We start from the raw sequence: 25,240 nt of genomic DNA, 5'->3' as shown, positions 1-25,240 counted from the left end.
ACCTCTTTGGAGGTCAAAATCTGGTGCTAGGCTTAAACTCCTAGGAATCCACCAAGGGTTACCCACCACTTCAGAGGTTTTCAGGATTCTTCAGACCCATCTCTGAGAGGCCCCGTGGCTGTGGAGTGCTAGGTCAGTCAGACCTAGTCTTTAAGCTTCATCCCCAGTAGTTCATACAGTTGGGTGACTAATAGAGCATCTGGACCCGCTGCTCTTTGAAACAAACGTACTACGTGCAGCTCACGCAGGAGCGGTCCCTGATGTGGAAATGACTCTCAGACGCTGCAGATCCCTTGTGTCCCGCCCCATCCAAAGACACCCATCCGCTGCTGGGTGTCAATCTTTCACCTCAGCCACTTACCTTGTAGCCGCCGCAGGTGAGGCCAGCGTTCCGCTTGGCTAAGACACACTTCATCCTCAGGAAGAAGGAGCGCTCGATCTCATACTCTGAGAGAGAGAGGAGCAGAGGGAAGATCAGGACATGAGACATGCGACTGGGTGGTTCCAGCCACGACAAACTTGGGAAAACCCACAGCTGACCGCCATGGGCTTAAGCATCGCAGACACGTGTCTGCCTTACCCTGTACAAAGTGAGAGTGGTAGGGTTGGTGGGCGGTGAGCACTGCGGTCATCTCGTCGTGGTCGGCAGGATGGATGTATTCATAAATGCTGTTTCCGGTCAGCTCTACCTGTAAAGACGGGAGTATCATCGTCTGTGCAGTAGCAGAATGTCCCATGAAGAAGCTGAAAACTTGGTGGTGGAGGGGGTCTGTTGGACCATGAAAACAGGAGCCAGCAATTGGCCCTGAGTTCTGATTTCATTTCTGCCCCTTGCTACCTATTGCATTCTATGTACACCTCAGCTTCCTTATCTGTGAGATAATTACAATAACTAGTAGTAGTTGTTGTTGTACTAGTAGTAGTAACAGCAGCTCTGGTAAAGATAAGCATATAATCTCTTCCCACAGTATCTGGCTTATTGTAAAACCTCAAAAAAGTAGCAATTGTTTGGGCTTTGGGTGGAAGCTAATGGATAAGGGAAGTCTAGGAATGAGAAGATTGAGACCTGTTTAATGAATCCCTCCATCAGCTGAGAAGTCTCTATCCCAGAAATGCAGGCATAAAAGGATTGGGGAAGCCCCACCCCTCCTGCTTCCAACGCTGGCTGTAAACACTGCAGGCTGGAAGTGTAGACCACTCACCTACCTGAGAAAGACCCAGGTGAACTGAGGCTGTCTCTGATATGTACATGATCTTCCCATCTGGGGCCACCACAAAGATGAAGCCATCCAGGGTCTGGGGAGGCAGAAATAGAGTGAATGGAGAGGCCTCTGGGCCATCTGTTGAAATGCAGGGGTTGGGGAAGGCAAAAGTTAGAAATATTCAGACAGAAATGCAGAGAGATAGAGAGAGACTGTTGGGAAACAGGACATAGAACCAGTCACAAGAGCCCCCTCTTTTTTTTTCATTCATTCCAATTTTGTAAGCATCTGAAGCATGTACCACACTAGAAGAGATCCAGAGGAAGTTGTGGACGATGTTCATGCCCCATAGGCTCAGGATTTATACCAAAGTGGACAAAGAAAACATGTTTGTAATAGACATGCACAAAAATTCTGGAGGTAAATCACAGAATAGATTAGGTTCTTGGGGTGATAGTCACTGAAAGAACCAGAGGTTTTCTGTGTCAGGCTTGAAGGGCTCTGAGGGACATTGTTATAACATGAAAAGAATAATAGCAGGGTTTGGGAAAAATCCAGTCCCTACTGAACTGGTCAACATGGACGAACCGACAGTCTGAAATCTATAGAGAAAATAAAGCTGGCCAATGGCACAGAGTATAGGAAAGGGGGATTTAGGAAATGAGAGAAGAGGAGTCAAAGATGCCTTATAGGAGTCGATGTTTGAGCAGAACTTTGGAAAGGAAGGTTGGGCTAGAGAAGGGAGGAAGAGCATCCTAGGCAGAAGGAAAAATGTGGCAAAGGCAGGGACTTTGCGGGAGGATGAATCAGATGTATTCTGAAGTGATGTGTTTGGTGTACTACAGGTGGAGCTGAAGAAGTACACCCACAATGAATTTTTGAAATTTAGAATGTCAATTTGAGGAATCTGAAGTTGTTCTTATAGGCATTAGGAGTCCAGCAGAGGTTTCTAAGCAGGAAAATAACATACTTAGATGTATTATTTTAATCTTGGAAATGACTACAGAAGGAAGGAAGGAATGGGGGTGAAGAGATCGGAGCAGATAGCTGCAGCAGAGATGGGTGAAGTCTGAAACTGAGTGATCAAAAAAGAAATGAAGAAAGATGAGAGTCTAATTTAAAGATGATGCTGGCTGTGAACTTCATGCTAATTGATGGCAGAAAGAGAGTTCAGGTTGACTTTCAGGTTTCAGTAAGGACATTAAGTAAGACTGAAATTTGGAGAAACAGTGAATTTTGTACAAGCAGAAGTTTGGGCCAGAGGGCTGGGATTGTGGCCCAGCGGTTGATCCTGGGTTGGATCCTCAACACCATATAAAAATAAATGAATAAAGGTATTGTGTCCAACTACAACTAAAAAAAAAATAAATATTTTTTTAAAAAAGAAGTTTGGGCCAGAGCAATATGCATTTTTGTCTTGGAGATGCTTCAGGGACATTACAATTTCCACTTAAATGTGTCTAGTTGTTAGTAGGAAATAAAGGTCTAGAATTCAGAAGGGGCTCTAGATCTGGATAAAATAGGCAGGGCCATGTGGAGAGAAGAGTTGAAGCAGTGGTGTTGATTAAAATCACCCAGGAGGCTGTGGAGCATTGAGAGAAGAAACAGCTAGAACCTTCTGAAAACTACATCATTTGTGAAACAGACAGTGGTGGGGAAATCAAAGAGGAGCAGTCAGAGAGGGAGAGAAATCTGGGAAATCAAGCTACTACAGACATTGTAGAAAAAAGGAGAATGTTACGTCTTCAGTGTCACCTCCTTAAAGGTATTTGCCCAAATGTCACCTTCTTAGTCCCGCTTCAATCATCTCCATTTTAAACTGTGACCCTAAAACAGAGCCCTCCTCTCATTTTTCTCCACAGCACCTGTCACCTGGTACATATGCAGTACACCTGTGTGGGTTTCTAAGGCTCCTCTTAGAATGTAAAGTCTATGAGGAAAGGGCTTTCTGATGACATACAATTGACTCTCCTGGTTTTTTTAATTTTTTGTAGTTGTAGATGGACAGAATGCCTTTATTTTGTCTATTTTTATGTGGTGCTGAAGATAGAACCCAGTGCCTCACACATGCTAGGCAAGCGCTCTGCTGCTGAGCTATAGCCCCAGCCCTGACCCTCCTATTTTGTAGGATGAACAAGTTGAGAGAGGATAAAAAAAAGGGGGGGCATCTAATTCTTAATATCAAAATGTGGTGGGGCCTTTGTAGAGCCTAATGGGTAGAAGAGCTGGCAGACTGCAGGGATGTTGGCGCAAATGGGGAAGGGAGTGAGCCACTGAAATGGAATGGAAGTCAATCCTACCAGAAGTTTGGGGTAAAAAACAAAAAAAAAGAGGAGAGATTGGGCAAGAGCTAGAAGGGGTGAAGGATTGTTTGGGGGTTTCATTATCTTGTTTATATTGCCAGAAGAGATTGGCTGGGATTATGGTAAGATGGGGGGGGGGGCAACTGAGAGACATCTGATGAAAGGTGTTGAAATAAAGGGAATTACAGCACCTTTTCTAGATCAATTCAAAAGTATGGAAGCCAGGCCAGCGAAGAAAAGCTCATACCCTTTCTTTGTTCAGTGCAACTAAAATCTCTTGTTTCCTGATGAAAAAGAGTATGAGTACTAGTGGAACATGAAGGCTGTGGGACCCTTCGGAGAGATTGCTGTTCATGCGGGTCCTGGAGGAAGAATTGCCGGCTTCCCTTAAACTTCTTAGGTTCCAAGCTACCACTCCCAGTGGACTTGAATAATAATAAAGAGGGTGTGGGGTAGGGGACAAGTGTCAAACCTAAAAATGCCATCGGGAGTTTTATTATTTAAAATATTTGTTCTGCGACTTAAGCCGGCAACAGGCAATTTAAAACAGTGTGCACTGCAAACAACAATGTAATGGGCACCTCACATTGGTTAAACTCATTACCTGGGGGTGTGTATGTGTGTAACCCAGAGCCTGGGCTGGCCTGGGGCGAGGGGGAGCCTGGGAACTACAAGGAAGAGATGAAATTAGTTGCAGACCCAGCTGGAATCGCAACGTGTAGGTTAAAGCACAGACGGGCATTTCTACCAGATTCCTTTTATTTCCTTCGGAAATCCTTCATTTCAGATGGTTCTGCAGCTCTGTCTTGGCGGCTTGGGCCCTGGGCTTCCAGTACCAGTGACGGATAGATGACAAAAGAAGCCCCCCTGCCTTGGTCTCAGCACCCTGATGGAGACTTGCCGGGCTATTTTCCAAACCCAAAGCCTTGGTTGCCACTTTGCCTCCCTCTCAGCCTGGCGAGGCGCCATTCGCCCATCCTCACCCAGTTAAGAGCTTTAGTTCTAACTTTGGAGATGCTGTTAGGCTGAGAGAGCCATGCTCAGAATGGATTTTTAAATTTTATTTTTTTAGTTAGTTTTTAAGAAAGCGGAGGCCCATCCAGGTAACCGGGACCTCGAAGGATGTGAGCCACTGGGAGACACGTGTCCGTACCTGGAGTAAATGGGAGCCCAGTTCGCGGCCAACGTTGTCCAGGGGGCTAGTCCGACTTGAGTGGCCCCACGCCTCACCGAGCCCTGGGAAGACATAGAAACAAACTTTAGTATCAGAATCCCAGCCCGAGTGTCAGTTTGGGACTAGTTCGCATTTTTTGTGATTTGTTACACATTAGCGCAAGAGGAAGAACCCCCTGATATTATTTCCCAGTCAACCCCACCCAACCTGCCCAGTTGGGAAGAGGTTATGCCAGAGTACAAATTTTGGCCCCTCCCTGGGTTTCCTAGCAGAAGTCAACCTCTGGCCTGAGGGAACCGGGTTTCTCAGCTAGGACCTGCTCTCCTGGAGTGCTCTCCTGGCAGGACCTCAAGGGACCTCTGCACTAGAGAAGCCCCCGACATCACCCGCTGGCGATAACTTTTGCGTAGGTTCACTAGTTTGTTTAAGGAGATGAGGGACACTCATTTCTCGCCCAAAGTTTTCATCATCGTCCTTATCAAGAGGCGGAGAATGTCCCCCCACATAGGGAACCTCTGACCCCAAAGTGGCCCGAAAAAACTGGCCAGGTTCATCTGGTCCCCGGCGTCCTTTCTGATTGGCTGCGGGACTTTCTAGACATTCTCCTCCCCTGGATCTGACTTAATACCCTTCGAAAAAATCCTTTAGCTTGCGGTTGACTTTCAGTCTGACGCTTACCAGCATCCCTTCGAAATCCTTCATCTTCGTTTTCCCTCGGAGCCCCAGCTTTACACACCCTAGTCCTGTCCCGCTCCGCCTCCAAAAGGGGGAGGGGGGACTTTCCTGAAGTCGGTTACTTTGAGGTGCTAACAATTTCTTAGCAATATTTTCGTTGCATTCTTGACATAGAAAGTAATTTCGTTCTCTACTTGTCAGGTACCATCTCCTATTAACAAAGACAGTCCATTCATCTCCTCTATGTTACCACGTTAAGATCTTTTGAGGCTTTGCCAGTTTTTATGGTGATGCCTAAAACAGCAAACCTTGAAGACTCTCATGGTTGATTTTTAAAAAATTAATAGTCTACCATATTACCTGTGTACAGAAAAAAAAAATAAAAAGGCAGAAGAAACTTGGGCAGAGCTATGTTAAATGTGTTATAGATAATATCTCTATCTGGCTGCTTGTGGAATTATATCAACTAGATAGTGAAGTCCTTTCATTCTTACATCATTGTACAAAGTTTAACATGAAATGGTTTTTTGTTGGTGGTGGTGGTTTTTTTTTTTTTTTTTTTTTTTTTTTTTTAGATGACCTTCTTCATTAGGGGCACATAGGTAAAACACACAATGACAAAAACACTCTAACTGTGGCGCTGGGAAGAATCTTTCACAACAAAACAAAGAGTTAGGTTTTTTTTAAGGTGTTGGCCAGGAGCTGCTTCCTAAGCAAGCGATCAAAATCCTGGCAACGAGTAACACTGAACGCCCCTTAAGCTCAAATAGGGTCTTTCTGGGTGTTTGCACATCTAAATAAATCTAACGATTTCCCCACCGCTCTGTAAACACTGATGTTCCCTGCCTGCGACTGGACTCCTCTCTCTCCCTCGTGCAGATTGACCCCTCCTGACTTTTTAGCCCGCCCCAACTTCCCTCCCCAGAGTGACTCCACTGTCCTGGTTTCTTTCCTTCTTCTGGACCATTCCAGGAGGTCCCGGTCACAGTCACCTGTAAACATCCCTTCGTGTTGTCTCCTTCCCCTTCGCTCCTCAGGATTCAACCAATCTATTCTCCTTGATATCTGGCACGACATTTTCTTTTCTTTTAAATCTCTGTTCAGACATTCCTACCCAGAAGAAGAGTCAGAACGAGTTGACTGCGGAGGCTAACAGGGTAAAGGAAAAGGACTCTGCAGAGAGTGCCCGGGACGCAGGTGTCGCCGCCCGTGAGCGCCCTTGGACCTGAGAAGTCCTGAAACCCCTTGCGCAAGCGGAGGGCGGACACTCCTGCACTTTACGGGTGGATTGAGTCTTCCTTGTGTGGGGAGACCGACTCGAAGCCCCCAGAAGTGTTGGAAACCTCTGCGTGGGGCCAACAAACGTCTTCAATGTAAAATTTTGTTGGTCTCCAGGAGCGCCTACCCTACCCAAATGATCTGAAGATTTCCCGGGCTGGGCTGTTGGGGGTGGGGGTGGGGGAATACTGGTTTAGGACTCGCGGCGCCAGCCTCTACTGTTTCTTGTGTCGGGTTACGGCCTTATTATTATGCTCCTACGAGGGAAAATAAGACTTCCCAAAGGTTAATAAACAGCCCATCCGGGTGCGGGTTAACAGAGGCCTCCCTCCCCCTCCCTTATCCACTCTTCCACCCACCCCCACCACCTTTTTAAGGAACCTTTTGCTTTCACGGAGCATTGCCTTCTCTTTTTGTTTCCCGTCGAAATCTCCGTCACACGGTTGAGTCTGGGTTAATGTTTTATAAGGAACTGACTACCCTCGTCTACCTGTCGGTCTTCCCTGACGTAATACCAGGACTGAACTCGCCCTTTGGGGTGCAGAGGACACTTCCCCAAGCCCGCATCAAGGGTCCTCCTTTCCAAAAGTCTCGAAGTGGGCCAGAGACCCCTCTCCCTGGACCCCCTCGCCTCTTGCCTTCAGCGACGCGTTCCGGCACCCAATTTCAGTTGGCGAGGGGGTAAGCTGAGATTTCGTTTCTGCACTTGACCTACCGCAGAAAATTCGCAAATCCTTTGATTGTCTGTTTAAAATGAGGAGGAAACCAGCTCCCTTTGCGGCGGGATTACAGTGGGAACAAGATCTAAAGATTCTCTTGTAATTCGGTGAGGCCGAGGGAACAGGGTTTTGCAAAGGAGAAAAGGAGCTCTGTGAGGGAGGCGATAACTAAATCGGGTTTTAGACAAAAGGATTTTCCCCAGCTAAAGTGGCCGAAGACAAAGGAAAACATAATCTATTTTGGAAGATTTCCAAGATATGCCACATTAACCTTAGCAGATAAATTTTGCTTCTCCCAGGCCCCCCTCTTTCCTTAAAGTCTGGTTTATCATATTTACATAAGTAGCATTAGAAGGGATGTATCTATTATGGATCTAAAGGGCTAGCTCACATTTCATGTGAAAACCCCGGTAAGTTTCACTGTTGCTTTACCCTTGGTGCGCGGTTGAGCCATTTCCATTTAAATACCCCCTGACCCAAGGATTACCTCAATGGACTGACTGCATGGGTTTTGTAATTTCCTGAAAATGAGATTTCGATTTATAAAACAAGAAACCAATTAGTAACCAAATGAGGCGAAGTAGATCCACTAAAATTGACCTAATCCCACAGGCACCATTTAGGCCCGTTCTTGGCGAATGAATGATGAGCCTCAGTCTAGCTGAGCCCAAAGCATCATCCAGCTGTGTTATTGCAAGCAGCAAAAATAAATTGATCGAGGTTTTCCTTCCGAATGAATTTCATACCCTTGACAAAATACAGATTACAGACCCTGCATCATTGCGGCCTTCACTGTGACAGGAAGAGGTGGAAGAAAAGAGCTTGTTCTTTCTTTTATTCTGTACATACTATACTGCCACAGAAAGGCCTCCTCCTTGTAGTTGTTCCCAGGACCACTATCTACTCCATGGATCAAGATATGCCTTTTAGGCAATGAGGGGATAAATGCATAAACTAGAGACGCTGTCCCTCCATTTGACCACAACCTAGAGACTGGGGCTGGAAAGGCCCTGGAAGGCACAACTCCTAATTTTTAGTCCCAAATCATTTGTCCAAGCTACCTGGGTCAACCGCGGCGGAGGGTGAGGGGGAGAAGGTTGGACCAGGGAGGAAATCCCAAAGCCTGTTTATCCTGCAGAGCCTGTGCATCATTACTGAACGCAAATCCTAGCATTCCTCCGCTAGAGGTACCAAGCGACCTTGGTGTTGGGCTTCCCCGCTCCTCCGCGGCTGGACTCTCTGGGGAACAGAGACGGAGAACGGACACTTCCCATCGAGACAGAACTCCTGGATCAGTCCTTGGGCAGAAGGTCGATTTGGGAACGGACGTGCACCCTCTCCCTCAGCTCTAGCGCAGGGGCCCTTCTAAGCCACCCGCCCAGTGTGGCAGTGCTCCCTAGGGCGTCGATGACCGTGCCCTGCCAGGCCTTGTCTTGCACCAGTTCCCCGGGACCCCACAATGTGCGACTACCCTCTGTCTGCAATCCGTGTGCCCTGCCTTCCTCTGCCTGCCGCTCAAGGGCCAGAGACGCTCTGCGGCTGCGCCTGAGAAGCCACTAATGTTACTGTAAATGTGGGATGAAGCCGGATGGTCACAGAGCTGACCCTTTCTGCGCCCTTGTCATGCTCCATTCCGCCTCCGAGTTTAGGCTTTCCTTTCGGGACTGAGCCTGCCAGCCGACACATCTGAGCCGGCTGCTAAAGAACAAAAAACTGCAAAAAACGAAGGAAGGGGAGGGTTCGACAAGATTCAGACTAAAACTGGGTATAAATACCTGGGGAGTGTCCTGCATGGTGGCTGAAAAATGTCAAGCGGAGTCGCCCAAGTCTTTGGGCCTTTGAGAGCGGCCGGACTTGGCAATGCCACTTCCCTAGAGGCCCGCTCCTGCAAGGCAGAGCCGCAAAGGACAGAAGAATTCCACTTCGATTCTACTTGAGCTGAGATCCTCTACAAGCGCACGGAATCTTCCCTCCCGGAACCGGACAGATTGGACATAATTTCTATTTCAGATCTAGACAACCGCCAGTCATTGAGGCTGTGCCCGGGCAGCAAGAAAGGGTGGCGGGCACACAGGAGCACTCCAAGCGCTCCCCAGGGCCTCTGCCCCAGACACCCGGCGGAGACATTCCGGGCTACCCGTACACCTGACCCCGCACAGGGAATGGGGCGACTGTTTAGAGTCCCAGCGCTGGGCCACTGCAGAGAGAATGGGACTCACTATGCCAACTTAATTGGCCTTGGGCCTTCAGACCTTGACACAGGCGAAGATATAGTAGCTGTCCCTAGCCTAGCCTGAGCCATAAAGACACAGTAGTCGCCTACTGTGTGGGGGTACCTGAGGAGGAAAGTTTGTTTCATTGTGGACATTGTTTTAGTATTCTCAGAAGAGCAGGACCATTCCTAAATAATTGGGGTTCCTCTTCCTCACATAAAATTTAAATTTTCGAGGATCAAAGACTGGCAATGAATAACCCACTAAAATCATTAAATATTATAAGAGTCTGAACCTCTTTTTTTTTTTTTTTTTTTTTTTTTTGAGAAATTCCTAGACCTATAGAGAAATGCAGCAAGAATCCGTGGCTTTGTGTTCTGTGTCACCGTTTGTCAGGAAAAGTTTCAAGCTGCCGGGATTCCCTAGAACTGAAAAACAACTCTTGTAGAAATCAGGTTTTTTACTCTGTAAGTTTAGTAAGTTTAGTATTGTTTTAGCTTCAAGTACATGATCATACCTTATTTGAAATCATCACTATAGCTTCTGATACCTGTTTTTTATATTTTTTTCATGTTATTATTTTTTGGTAGTGATCTGTCTCCTTAAGAAAAAAAAGGTGTTCCCCCCCACCACCACCCCAGTGGCTAGACCTACAATTTCTAGCAAATAAATTTGCCTTGCAAATGCTCTGCACAAAATTTAGTTCTTCACATTTTAAGTCAACATCAAAACTAGAATCAAACGGAGAAAATCAGTGTAGAGCATAAACTGTGCTTAAAGGCTTTTAAATGAGAAAAACTTCTGTAAGAAAATAAACATGGAAACTTAATGCTCAATCATTTCCTTGAGCAGCAAGAAAAACAGTCTTAAATCACCGATGCACATGGGAAATGGGAGCCTCTTTCTTTTCTTCAGTTCTCTGCTTCAAAAAATATAATACAATTAGGGATTCAATCTAGAGATGAATATTATAGAAAGGGTCTGTGGAGGTTTGCTTATTCATCCTCTCTTTCCTGAACACTCACTAATTTCAATTGTGATTATTTTTATTTTCTAAAGAGGTTTTGACAACGAAATGGCAGGGCAATATTACCTAGACTGAACAGCTATAGACTTGAAAACATATCTGATTCCTTCAAAGTTCATTCCACATACCACTATGCCTAGTAAAATTGCATTATAGATGGATAATTAATATGTATTTATTTTTAGTTGAATTTGTCCTATTTAGCACACAAACAAGGTCAAGACATCTCTTTTTTTATCCTGTCTTTCCAGCTTCGATAGCACCTAAGATTTATATATTTCTACATGCCTCAATCTTTCCTTTTCTAGACTATTTAGAAAAGATTATTATCAGTCAGAAGATATGTGCTTTTAATGATTTCACAATAATGTTATCAGAATTTCTTTTTCGCTTTTTTTTTTACTATTAAATCTCAAATTCAACATGGGAATCTAATGCTTATTCTTAATTATTTGGGATATCCATATCCCATCCTCTTTTCTCTATCATTTCCCCCTCTATCATTTCTCTACTCAGGTAAAATAAGTTTAAAAGCTGAAACATGCCACCAGATAAAAGCTAACAGACTCTTGAGTGAAAAACTACACTTAGCAGGGAAGATTGGAAAGGAAATGACCTATATTTTAATTATTTTTCTCCTTTAAAAAATAAGTATGGGGAAATTTTATTTGTTCATTTAATTTAATTTTGAGCAGCAAGAAAAACAGTCTTAAATCACCGACGCACGTGGGAAATGGGAGCCTCTTTCTTTTCTTCAGTTCTCTGCTTCAAAAAATATAATACAATTAGGGATTTCAATCTAGAGATGAATATTATAGAAAGGGTCTGTGCATTGTAGGGTAATATAGATGAATTGTGATATGAACAAAAAAACCAAAATTTTACAATATCATTATGCCTATAGCTATGTCACCAGATTTATAATTATTTGAGAGTGTCTTACAAAAATCCATGTGTAATGGAATATTTACCATGGTAAAATAACTATCCCTAAAACAAAATTTATTGAGGGTCTACTATGTGCTAGAATGGCTTCAAGACTGATATAAGAAGGATGAATTTAATCTTCAAATTCCATTTAGTCTCACTAAAGAAGACTACAACCATCTGGATATGGAGATGCAAGTCAGTGATCCCAGGGACTCAGAGGCTGAGGAAGGAGGATCACAAGTTCCAGGATGGGGACTGGGGTATAGGTCAGTGGTAAACCTACCACTGTGTTCAGTCACCAGTACAAAAAAAAAAAAAAAAGCTACAACCATATAAAGATGAAAAGGTTTCCTTCACTGCCTTGGACCTCAGTCTTGTCCTCCCAGCTTCTCTGAGGCAAGGGAGAACCCAAATTGGGCACCCCCTGCAGGTTGTGCCAAATTCTAAGGCTTTTCACTATTTCATTCCTTTGAAAGCTGATATGTTGTTGTTGTTATTTATTGTTGTTTTTCTTTTTTAATATTTTGAAGGGCCGCATTTGAGTTTTTGAAGCTCATGCACTCTCAGAATTAAAACCTCATCCCTAGGAGCCAGCTGTTCCTATGACCCTGTCTTAACTCATCGGGTGGAGGCTGTGGGTGAGTTATGAGCTCAACAGTAGCTGGAGAAATAAATGATGTGCCCAGAGTTCACACATCGTCCATCCCCTCCTCCCCATAAACTCACACTCACCCATAGAAGGGAGAGGTGGGAGGGGCCGGGCCGGGACTCTGGAGGAAGTGAGGGGGGTTGGCTGCAGAAAGCACAATTGCCCTTTAAAGTAGCCAGAGGGGACTGGCCTTGCCACCAAGGGTATTCCAGTGGGAGACTTCGCCCGTGTTCTCTTAAAAAAAAAATAAAAATAAAATAAATAACGAGAAGTTGCCTATGAGAATTTACTTTTTGTCCCTCCTATTTACTTATAACGTGATTTATAATTTGTGGAGGTAGGACTTAATTAAACAAGAGAGCTTGCTCTCTTACAAAACAAAAACAGTCACCAAAAACAGCCCCGAGCTCCTTCTGGCGGAGCTTGCCCCTGCCCGGGGTCTGTACCAAGCAGGCTAGCGTCCCTGGCCCACGCGATTCCCTGGGCTCTCAGTGCCCGCGTGATGCCTGCCCGGGAACGCCGACCCGCTATTCTTCTCCTCCTGCGATTACTCGCAGCCCCACAAGCAGCACCATATGCTGCTTCTGATCAAACAGCGAGCGACATTGGCATCGATAATTGACGAGACCGGCTAGAAATCACGCAGAAAGGGAACCCACTGAGACCGCAGGGGCTGACAAATCACTGCTAATAATCCTGTTAGGAACTGCGCGGCTAGCGGAGTTCGCAATAGCTTTATTTTTATAAAGTAGGCGCTGACAGTATAAAAGACAACAAGATCTCTTTTTAAAACAGAAGACAGTGCGGTATAACGATAAGTTTCCCATCAGCAATTCTCAGCACAGTTTGAATGGGAAATGTGGTTTTTAGCATAAAGTTCCTCCCTCTTTTTAAATTTTTTTTCTTTTAAAAACTTTACAGTTACTTAACGCTTTGATTCCCCTCCTCCTGTGGTTTCCAGGGTCAAATGAGGAGAACTGTTCAAGGAACCACGTTAAGAGGAATGGACCATGTAGTTTGAGGGTAGAATTGAACTATAATTTGGAAGTTTTTCTGTAGGGTCCCTAATTTGACGCATATTTTTGCAAGCTTTTGCATCAAGATCAAGCAAAGTGAAACTCCAAACCCAATAATGACTATTTCCTTGCCCACCACTATTTCTTTAAAACAACAAATGCCAAACATTCAAAATAATGATTCAACATAAACTTTCAGAGGTCAAATAAGAAGTTTTGTTTGTAAATTAACAGGGTTTTTTTCTGCTGGATTTTTGTTTGCTTGACTAGTAATCTCTCCTTTACATTTTCAAATCTTCCTCTTCTAGTAAAAACATATTTAAAATATTTTGTATACCTGTTTTAATTTGATTGAGTAAATGGGTAAATGGAAGAGAGAAGTGTCCTTTCCCTAGTGAGTATAAACAGTTTTTTACAGCACAGTGTTATATGAAGGCTGCTCTGCCTCACACAGTGAATGTTGATGAACTAAATATAAGTTTTAAATCATGTCAACGACTCAACTATTCTAATTTCCCAGCCTTATAAAACAATCTTCCCAGGATCCATTTGCCAACCTGCCACCCAGAAGATATTTTCTAAGTGGGCTAGCCATCTTAGTCCAATCTGATGTATTTTGAAACTAGATTAGTATCTTACAGATAATGTAAAGGCCAGAGTTGCAAATCATCAAGTCCCAGAATTAGTTTCCTAATTTGAGAATATCTTGAAAATGCAGAATAAATTTACTATAGGCAGCCAAGAGACTGGGTAAATTCAGGATGTATTTGTATGAATATACCTCCTCACTTGCAGAACCATAGACATATAGAGGAATTATTATCTGATTTAGTTACATGTAAATAGATCTATCCATATCTAGCAAATATGCAGAATCTAGCAGTGTTCCTGCTTTCTACTGGATACAATTCAAACAAGTGGAATAAAAAAGAAAGTCATGTTTGGATTAGTAGTACTTTCAATTGAGCTCAGTATCTGAAGTGTTGACAAAAGCATTGTTGGGCTGCTTCCCAACCAAACACATCTGATGGACTGAACAGAAAGTATTAATGGGGAAGTAGAGGGAACTAGGAAAAGGAAAAGCAACCTTGAGTTTATCGGGGAGCTGAATCAAGTAGTTAGGCTAAAATTCCCTTTGCACAAAATACAAATGTAGTAAATATGGGTGTACCTCCCTCACTGGGGTAGGCTCATTGTCTGGCAAGTTCCTACCCCCTTTGCTTTGAAATTCCTTCAGCAAAGTCACTTACCTTCTGGGAACACCACTCTCATTTTGAGATAGCTGGTCGTGAGTCTGATTATGGATGCTTTGTCCAGCTGCGAGGTGATAGCTGAGGGCAAAGGCAGTAATTTAGCCAGTTCATAAAACTCACTGTTTTCCTTCTCCCTCCTAGTCCGGGCAGCATTTTTGGACTTCTCTTTCATTGTGTCTCGTTCCCCCTTTCTTCTTACAACGTGAGCTCCACAGATTCATCCAAAACCAAAAATTAACTTTCAATTAGATATCATACTTGGCAAAAACATAAGCCATACTTTAAATGAAGAGGCTGAAGTCTACACCAGGGAGTGTAGTGCTGGTAGTAAAAGGACAGCGCAGAGAACAGAAAATATTTTCTTTGAAAAAGTGTACGATAGGAAAGTTGCTGATCCACGGCAATTTGGGCAATCCTGAGGTTCCTAGGTCTCAAATGCTGTCGGGACAACCGAGGAACCAGCCTTTTCTTCTATTCAGCGCTGCGAACCCCGTTCCTTGGAAAATCGGCATAATAATCCCCGACGTTTGCTCTTCAGTCCTATCGCTTCCGAGGCGACTCTGGGACCCTTTATGCAGAACACGAATCCCAGGTAACTCTTTCAGACCACTGCGAAGACAACAGCATCAGAGCGTAAGAGATCTGTGGCTCCACCATCACACCCTTGCCCCGATTCCGAAAAACCGCTGTGAAAGGGCCTCGGCGCGCCTCAGCTTTCCTAGCCAGGATCAGTAATTTTTGATTGTTTTTTAAGATACAAAGAAAGGAGCAGCGAGACTGAGCACCCAGCAAATAACGCTCGCGTTCCCTCACCCATGTCAGCCACGTTCTCCAGCCCACTGGGAACCTGCCCAAAAAACAAAATACATATTTTTGAAGACCCTCAGAAGATCTTCAGCCTTGGGTCTCTGCACTGGCGCCCAGGCCAGGCACACATCCCAGGAAAGCAGGTTTCCGCAAATCAGAATTCCTCCACAGCTCTGCGGACAAACGCCTTTCAGGCCCGACCTTGGCAAATCTGGAGCTCGGTTACCTCTCTAACGTGGGTCTGAAGTCTGAGGGTTTCTCAAAAAGTAGCACTTACTCATCAAGCCCCTCGGGGCTCAAGAAGGGAAGAGACCCAGGACTCTCCCTGCCCAGCAGGGGCGGTAACACTCGGGGTACCGGAGCGCCAGGTTAACAGGTGGCACACTCACCGACAGCCCCTTCGCAGGCGCTGGGGGGGAGGGAGGCGTCCCAGCCTAGCCTCCCCAGCCGCAGAGCTGTGACGCCGCTGGGCGGGCGTAGGGTGTCTTCTGCTTTACCTACCTTCAGTCCTTGAGGGCTGCAAAGGGTGCGAAGACGCCCACCTCTTAATTGTACTCATGCCTACGGTCCAACTAAACAACTCTGCCGGCCTCTCCGCTTCCCACTAGCAGAGAGGTGCACAGCATTCCCTGGCTCCTTTCACTTGATCATGAATTGGGGGTGGGGTACGTGACAGAAGTAGGAGGATGCCGGCTTTGGGACGGAAGAGGTGGTTTAAGAATCCTCCTCCTCGGTAGTTGCTACAAAGCCAGTATTATTCCTAATTGGAAGCCGAAAGCGCCCCCCCAGTAACTTCTTTACAGCTTACGGGGCTTAGCTTCAACTTCACTCCCGGGCTCCCTTTCTCCCACCCTCTCTCAATGCCACTCACAAGTCTTTCCGCCTCCTATTGGCCGGATGCGCCCCGCGGCGCGGGGTTCATTGGCCAATCTAGCTGAGTGACGAGAGAACGCCCCGCACCGCCCCCACGCGCCCCAGGTCTGGGCTCCCAGTCCTACCACCCGCGTGGCCACCGGGAACCTAGTGAGACCGGGGCGCAGAGGTCGGAGTTGCCAAGCTTCCACGGTAGTTCCGGGCCTCTGGGGCCTGCTGGGTGTTGTGCACGACCCGTGCTATCCCTGCTCCCTGGGGTCGGGTGTCTGAGCACTCAGCTTGACGCACCCGCGTAAGGGTGCTGGGAGCGCTTGGAGGCTGTGTGCTGCAACCCCTAGGCAGCAGAGGTCAGGCGGGTAGGCTGGGGTTGCCGGCTGGCAAGACCATAGTAACCCGGACTGAGCAGTTTGCCCAAACGCTGACCCTACCGTGCGCCGATGTTTGGCTTTATTTTCTCTCACGTTTCTCTGAAACCAGAATGACACCGAATTCATCACCAGAGGAAATAAATACAATGCCTGTCTTTACTCCCAAAGAAGAGTGTCTTTTTCGAAATGCGTCGGATTTGTGGCTGATTTGCTCACTGTGGAAATCTCTGTTGGGGGAGTTTTTTTCGTATGGCAAGCAGCGAATGGACACTAGGAGAAAGGAGGTTATATTTCAGGTCAAAATAGAGTTAGAAGTGATTGATAGATATCTCACAATAATCCATTATCTTTAATATCAGCCGACTCTTTTGTTGGGTTTTGTTTCAAGAAATAAAAGCCCAACGTGAATATTCTTTACAGAAAGGATACAGTCTACAAAATTGAACTTAAAATGTCTACAATTCCCCATTAGGAGCTTTTTAAATGAACGCTCCCAAGTATTGTTGCTGACAAATTATGGTTTAGAGATCCTCTAATTTGGATTGCCCTCTCTTTCTGTCATCTGAGAAAAGACAACAGATAGCAACAAGAAAAAAGTTAAGTTGCCCAAGACAATATCGCCGCTCACAAATCACTCCCTACCGATGTGATTCCTGGCTTGGTTTTGGTGCTGCTAGTGATCACGGTTCTGCTCCTAGAGATGTGTTTAGAGGCAGTTCTGTCATAAAAGTCAGAACACCAATAATGGTGCATTTATCCTCCCGTTTATGGCGCTAATTGCTGCTGAAAAAAATACTCTAAAGAGGGGTGTTTGCCATTCTACTGATATTCAGAACACCTTTAAGAGTGTTTGTTTAAAAATACAGACATCTGCTATCTCCTTGCTGCCCAGTGGCATAAGCTCTAAGTTGACGGCAGCTTTCTGGGGTTATTTACACATCTGGGCAACACCTGGCAAGAGGAGGTCAAAGTTTGGGATAGACAGAAAAGGGGGAAAGAACTAAACAGATTTTGTGGGTGTTTCAAAACTGGAACCAGCTAATGGGCTCTAATCTAGAAGGAGGAGTCATTTCCCCAGTGGGTGTAGCCACTTAGAGACCTACTCTGGGCGGTACTGATCACCGAATGGTATACTGTAGTAAGAGATGGTTAGGAAGATTGAGATGCGATGTGGTCGCTTTTACATGAAATTCCAGAAAGATCAGATAAGGTCAAGTTAGCTACTACAGTAGCGGTAGCGAGGGGAACCGGTTGGGAAGGATGCGGAGGGCGTGAAAGAACCTTTCCTAGCTCTCCTCTTTCTGCCAGTGTGGACAGATATCAGGATAAGATGGAGCCACCAGGCTAAGCAATGACACTTTAAGGTTAAGAAGCAGTTTTCTATTGTTCTAGACAGGATTTCAGTGAAGTCTGCGGCTGCTCTAAACCCTATCTCTTTTGCAAATAGCATGCAGGCGTGGAAGTGCTTTTCTGGTGTCTGAAACCTGTACTCTATAGGGACTCTGGGGGGGGGGGCGCGTGGAGAGTCTGGAAGTTCCCACCTTTTCATGCAGGGCGCGTTTTAAACGGAAGAAATGTAGTATTTTTTCCTCAGAAGCCAAAGGGGTAAAATCAGTATTGAAGTCTTTACACCAAAGGCTGATGTTGTGGGGTGCCTGGCGGGTTACTCCAAGGTCCCAAGGTATCTCTTTTGTCGATGAACCCAGTAAATGTCGTTTAATAAACAAAGTGAACATAGGGCCCTGAGGTGACAGCCGCTCACTAAATCCTTTGCATACAACTGTCTGAGCCCGCGTTTACCGAGAGAGTGAATTAGCACAGCGACGTCACACCTGTTTTTCTAATCTCTGAACTCAGGTTGGAGCAAGGACTCTTTCACGCCCCCGCCCAACACAAGGACCCGACTTCGCACCCTCCTGGCGACCCCGCCCACCAGCCCCGCACGCGCGCCTTGCCAGCCTGGGACGTGAACCGTGAACCAGAACTTCAGGTGCCTGCCATGTGTTCTGTGAGTTTGCGTTTGCATCCAGCATGGGAAATTTTAAATAAGTTTCTTGAGACTAATCCTACCAACCTCTTTTCTAATATAAGAGGAAAGCAAAGAGATGGGCACAGCGAGCCACCCACACCAAACAGGGATCAGTACAGAATCTAGGCCATGGCCTCCTTTGTATTAAAACTTAGCCCTGTGGTCCAGTGGCGTGGTCTACATTGCCCCTGGAGGGGACCCGATTAAGTGAGGAAACTGATCCTGATCTATACTCAACATCTCCCCCAACCAAGAAGGGCAAACAGACTAAAGGCGTGACATTGTTTCCTGAGAGCCCCTTCCACCTTTGGGGCTCCCTGGAATGCTGCCTTCATGGAACCTGCCAGCAGCTGTGGCCCAGACACCTGTACAAGCATAAGCCCAGGGCTCTAGTGGGGTGAACGCTGCGAGCTCGCTGTGGCGGATTCGGAAACATGCCTGTGCGTGCGAAGTCTCGCGCGCTGCACGCACTCAAAAAGAAAAAGAGGGGGCCTCCAAGGGCCGCCTGACCTTTTTGACATCAGGCCAACTCCAGACTAGAGATGCTGTACCTTGTATTATAAAAGAACAGGTTAACACCAAGGGGAATCCCAAAACAAGCTGCCAAACTGGATTTTAGCGCTGTGGCACAGACCTGGGTGCATTGCGGTTCCAATCCTGTGCCAGTATAGACCTCCTTCCTGACTTCCTATAATTCCTCTCTGTTCCCAGCTATCTGAACATTTTAATCAAAATAAGAGTGATTTCAGACGCTTTTCTTTCTAAAACTGCCAGAAAGACACACACAGTTACATCTTCTCATACCACGTGTGCACAGATGCACACAAAAAACACAGACATGGATTTTACTCAATGATCAAGGTCAGAATGAGGGATATATTTATAATCAAGATGAAAAATCCAAAGGCGTTCACTTAAACATCTCGGTATGTTATATCCAAATGCTCACTCTTTACCACGGAAAAAGGAAATTTTATCTAGAAAACGTTAAGGTCTTAAGAAATAAATACTCACATTTTTCTTACATGTATACAAGGTGGGTTTTTTGGTTTGCTTTGGTTTGGTTTGGTTTTTGTGGTACTGGGGATGGGACTCAACAAGTTAATGTTAATCTTGTCCTTGACCCATTTTATTACCATATTTAGATGTTGACAACTCTGTGAAGTTGTGATGTTGAAGCAGAAAGAAGGACTCTTTGCAACTTTATCCGCTGGGATAAGCCTACCAGAAAAGAAAGGATAAGAGGAAACAAAATAAAGGGGGAGTGGTCATTCTTAATGCCTTAAAATTACAGGAAATATTACTTCTTTGATTAGGAAGTTTTGAAAAGTATATTTTCTGCCAAAGAAAGAAAGAAACCACAGACACACACACACACACACACACACACAGAAAATAAAGCAACTTGAAAGATAAGAGTGGTGAATACTAGAAAGGATTCTGCACAGTTTCTCTAAATATTCTGGATAATATTATCCATCCAGATTTTCAAACCATATTCTAAAACATAACCTTTAATTGGTTACTGAAAAAAATGAGTGCTTTAAAACCTTTATTAGAAGTTGCAGTAGCTGCAAAGGAAAGTCTGAATCTGTTTATTCTGAAGAGGGAGTCAGGTGGGATGCCTTCTGTTCCCAGAGAGGGCCATTTGCACAGTTTTTTTTCCCCCCTTCCAGAAATCAGCTAAGAATGATGCGTGCACATAAGTCAGCAATGGTGGACATAGGAACACAACAGAGATATTCAAACTGGTGATGAACATTGACTAACAACTTCAGGTTGAAAGATACTTTGATTCCTAAATTGTTTCCGGATTTCAGAGGAAACTGCCATCTTGGTAAAACTGCCTATAGGGGGACCCTGCTAACAGCCAAGAGGGACTGAGTAATGTCATTGGCCTGGGAAAGGCTGAGGTCCCTGAGAATGGGCTGGAGTCAGAGGGCAGGTGCCTATGTAACTTCAGGTCTCTAACACGAACTCTTCACAACTTTTCGACTTTGAAACCTTTTGGACTAGGTTTCTAGAGAATTTCCACCTCTGAGTCCCCTTCTCAGGACCCAGGTGGCAGTGCACCCCCAAATTATGTCGTAAACGCCTAGCCCTGCACTCTTGAGGCAGAGTGAGTAAGGGATTCTGGTGAGGTGAATCCTTTTAATCCATAAACAGATTATCTACTTCCAGACCTGGCTGATCCTCAGGGTTACCTAGGACAGAGGTGGGAAAGGAAGGCAGCTTTTAAATATGGGCTGTGGGGGGCCTATATGATTTAGGAATCAGAAATTCCTATTGCTCTCCCAAATCGGCATTCTGTAAGATGAGAGGCAAGGCGAATCTGATCACCAGGCACCCAGGAACGTGGGTGGGAGCAGGAGTAAGGGTCCACTGAGCCAGAGGCATGGGTGTATCTCCTGCAGCTCAGTAAGGGGGCAGGGATCTGCAGCAGCTTAGCCAGACTACCACACTGCAGGACTGAAGTCTTTGAATCTCCTGGCCCAGAGCCAAAAGTAGCTGCTGCTTGCAATTGCTCTTGTGGTGTTGCCCCAGGACCCTGGGCCAGAGATCAAGTGCCTTAAGTCTAGGTAGCACATCCCTAGGTCCGTCTTTATCTCTGGGCCAACGATACCCGTTATATGCCCTTGAAATGCTGGGTGCTTAGCGTGGTGTATTTGAAACTTGAGCATGCACAGAAATCTCCTGTAGTGTTGGTTAAAATACAGATTTCTGGGTCCCATTACAGAGTTCAAGATCAGTAGAACTAGAGTGGGACCCAGTGATCGACTTTTCAGGTGCTGCTGCTGCACACTTAGAGAAACATTGCTTTAGTCTGCTTTTTCTCAGTCTATTTATCTTATTTTATTTTTTATTTGTTCTTTTTAGATATACATAACAGTAGAGTGTATTTTGACATATTATATATACATGGAGTATAACTTATTCTAATTAGGATCCCATTCTTGTACATGATCTCAGTCTGTCTTTGATAAGGAGGGAAAAGATATTGTAGTATCTAGGGCATATGACATGGGATGATATGGCTGACAGGCTGAGGCCCAGGAGTGAAAATCTCCTCTAGAAAAGTGATGGGATCTCTGAAGGTGGCTCATTCCTGTTTTCTAAGGAAAGAGCATGGCCTCAAGATAAGGGAGAGGAGGCCATGACTCCAGCCAGACCACACTTCTATGGGGAGTTTGGCCTCAGAAAAATAGAGAAGTGCTTGCCACCATTAGAATGTTCCAGGGTTCGGGGTTTTCGGCTCTTGCAAGGAAGAAGTCCAGAGAATTCAGGACAAAACTAGGCACTGGTTTTTCCGTTGGTCCCAATTTGTTTTCCTAATTTTAAAAGAATATGTATGGATAAAAGGTCCAAGGTATGTGTGGTATTGGTGCAGGGGAATAGTCCATAGAGAAAGAGGCCCTGACATTGGGCTGGTGAGGTCTAGGCCTGCTCCCTCCTCTCAGATCACATCTCAACATTATAACTTTGTTGGCAATTAGGAATTTCTGTCATGTTTTTATGCGCTCCTTCCTCCATAAGAAGACATTTTTAAATTACATTTTATAACTATTGGTATAAAGATGGATGCAATTCAGGCTGGATTTATTATCATATACTTATTATTATGTTTATTTTTATTCTGATTATAAAAGAAATTAAAGTTAAAACATTCTCATAACCCATAAAATTATATGGGATCAGGAAATGTGGCTAATGTGCAAAATGTACCAGTAAGTCAGCATTGCTCCTGAAAGGATAAGGAAGCAGATCATGCCTCTTTCCAGCTGTGACTTTTTTTAAGCCTCTCTAGGAAATCTAGAGAGGGGTTTGGGGTGAGGATATTTATCCTTGAGTCAAGTTCCACATCTGGTATGAAACCGGTTGGCCCCTTAGTACATCTACTAAAAAAGTCTGTCCACCCAAAAACTGGGTAGAAAAATCCAGACAATTAGGTTACCAGCATCATCTTATCTTAACAGCTGGCCTGTGTAACTTATTTTCTTTACCTGAAAATCCAAATTATTCAGTGAAATCCAATTGATGTAAACCAAGCAAGTGCATATTTGGACTATTCTTGTCTGCTGCTATACAATGACTTAAGTTCCTAATATCTTTCTAGAATTTCTTTAAAGCAAACACTGTGATTAATATTTTATACCCTCTTCTGCACCTATTTTTTTTGTTTTTATTTTTTACTTCTCATGACAATATGCAGGGATCTTCTTTATCCTTTCTTTCCTAAACATCCATATAGCATTCCCTTTTAAGGATATAGTGATACAATTTACAACTGAAGGCATCAGGTTTGTTTTCTGTTATTGTTATCACAAGCAATGCTGCAATGAATAACACTGTATACATGCCATTCACCTGTGTACGAATGTATCCACAGAAGAGTTCTCAAAAGTGGAGTTGCTGGGTCAAAGTTTACATGGATTTGTACTCTGATATACATTGCTAAATTGTCCTTCATGAGAATTGTGCCAATTGACATTCTCACCAGCAATGTGAAAGGACAACTGTTTGCCCTAGTACTGAAGCATCTTATCACTCCCCACCCCCTTCTTTGATGGGTGAAAGTCATCAGCTTATTTTGTTTTTCTTTTATTAGGGAGATTCAGCCTAAAAGCCATTTGAATTTCTCACTTGTGAACTGTCAATGCAAAAATATTTGAAGGTGGGGCTTTCTCTGGCTCTTAATTGGTTAAAGTTCCTTGAATAGGAAGAAGAGGTAGAACCTGGTTTTTAAAAAGAGATGAGGGTTTCTTGAAGCCCTGGGAGCAGAGCTCACTAATCAACCTGACAAGTGGAGATAATCAGGAACACAGGTTCAAAGTTCAGGAGTCATCTACCAACACTTTTTTTTTTTTTCATATAAAATATTTAGCACTCTCTAGTGCAAAACACAGAATAAAAATATGCAAATATAGTTCCAGCGTGTGTCTTCATCCAACAGACTTCCCCACTAATTATAATAAATTATATTATGCATACATATTTTAAAATTGTGTTAATTTCTGGATTCTGATTGCTTTGAAATTCAGTCATCCCAAATTGACATTTGATCAACCTTTTTCTGTATTTTTACCTACAAACACAAAGGGATTTTACCACAACAACAGCTCAAGTAGTGACATATGCTGGCCAATCACTTTTCATGATTTGAACAAATAACTTGGAGGAAACAAGGGGATAGATTCAGCTTAGCATCAGTTTCACAGGAGAGAAAGCTATAATGTTTTGGTTAAGGATCTAAATAAAAATGATGCATAGGAGAAAACAGAGGAAAACGAATGTACTGCAAATGTGCAGCCTATGGCAGTTTAGATCTGCTCTGATATTTATTTTCACTCCTGGAGACCCAATAACCTGTTTTCAATGATAAATGTCATACCATAAGCCATCATGTATTCTCTCTGAATAATCAAAAGTCACAAAAAAGAAACCTTGATGACAATATGAGTGTTTTACTCCAAATCACGTATAATTTTATATTAACTCTTCTTAATTTTTTAAATACCTAATTTATTTAAGAGCCTGAGTGCATTGGAATTATAACACAGTTCGATATCAGATAGCATCCCCTCTCTTTCTCTTTCTCCCAACTCCCGCCCTCCTCCCATCAGAAAGACATGATAATGAGAAACTATTCCAGCAGGAGGAGCTGGTTTAGAAACAAATGGATTCCATGGCAACTCCTGACTCCACATGACTTCTAATAACCAGCATTTCAGTTGAAAATTGTCTGTCTGATATTCTGTCCAACGCTGGTGCTTTACGTGGGGTTTTCCCTAGTTTACATTTCAGAAACGAAGTCTTAACCTCCAGTTTCATGAATAAGCAGCAGCAGCAGAGATATGTCACCACCTGTAAGCATGATGTAGCTAGTGATTTGTCAAGTATTTCTGGTTCCAATTTTCAGACTAGCTGATAGAGATGAACACTGAATGAGAAATGTCCAGAGCTGGTACCACATAGTGTAGAAATCTGGGAGGTGTGTTCCACTGCAAATTGACAGGGAGAGTCAAATGTTCTTATTCCTCTCCAGACCATGCATGGATCAGGCCCTTGATGGCAGGTTGTGAGTGTTGGGCTTCTAGTCACAGACCACTGAACTGGAAGATGAAAACTAAATAAGGACAAAAATCATCCAAAACTATTTGATATTTTCCTAAAGAAGAATGATCTGCTGGCCTCCCAAGACATATTGGCACCACTGTCAAAAGTCAAAAGAAATTTGTACCAGGACAGATTTGTAAAACCTCATGTCTAACTATTTTATAATTCTTCACTGTAACCCAAAAGCAAATTGTCACTAGTGAGTCAAGTGATTGCTCTTGGAAACACTGCGAGTCAATGATGGAGTATGGTACAAAGGTAAAGCTGAGCTGAGTTTGCATTCCTGAGCTCCTTCCATAGTTTCTGGGTCCATTTAGGGAGCATGGGCCTCAACTATAAAGAAAAAGACTGGAATTCAGCCCTGGATCAGTCCTGTGTCCCATGCACAGAGTGTGACATTTTCCTGTTTGTACAAAAGCACTATATTATCTAGCACCAGCCCTGCTGATGCTACCTTTGATGATTTTTTTAAAGTTTGTGTGAAAAATGCCAAGGAGAATTTACCATAGTGCATTGGAAATAACTATGTGGTAGCTGATGGATAACCAGCAAATAACATTTTTACCCCACCATGAGATTGAAAGAACAGAAGGTATATAGCAAATTTGCT

The 25,240-nt window shown here is 44.2% G+C and overlaps 1 protein-coding gene across 1 annotated transcript in view; it reads right to left on the bottom strand.

Moving 5' to 3' along the window:
- Sim1 (SIM bHLH transcription factor 1) overlaps positions 1 to 14,611 on the bottom strand; it is a 67,663-nt gene extending 53,052 nt beyond the window's left edge. The window contains exons 1-5 of the mRNA XM_027928307.2: positions 14,437 to 14,611; positions 4,659 to 4,741; positions 1,207 to 1,296; positions 581 to 689; positions 362 to 447 (exon numbers count right to left, since the gene is read on the bottom strand). Coding sequence (XP_027784108.2) covers positions 362 to 447; positions 581 to 689; positions 1,207 to 1,296; positions 4,659 to 4,741; positions 14,437 to 14,611 — 543 coding nt within the window. The remainder of the gene's footprint in view (positions 1 to 361; positions 448 to 580; positions 690 to 1,206; positions 1,297 to 4,658; positions 4,742 to 14,436) is intronic.
- Positions 14,612 to 25,240: the final 10,629 nt, after the last annotated feature.

The sequence above is a fragment of the Marmota flaviventris genome, chromosome 6 (genome assembly GCF_047511675.1).
Source record: "Marmota flaviventris isolate mMarFla1 chromosome 6, mMarFla1.hap1, whole genome shotgun sequence".
In the NCBI taxonomy this organism is placed as follows: domain Eukaryota; kingdom Metazoa; phylum Chordata; class Mammalia; order Rodentia; family Sciuridae; genus Marmota; species Marmota flaviventris.
Note: the sequence above shows the minus strand (reverse complement) of the source record. Positions and strands in the feature narration are given on the sequence as shown.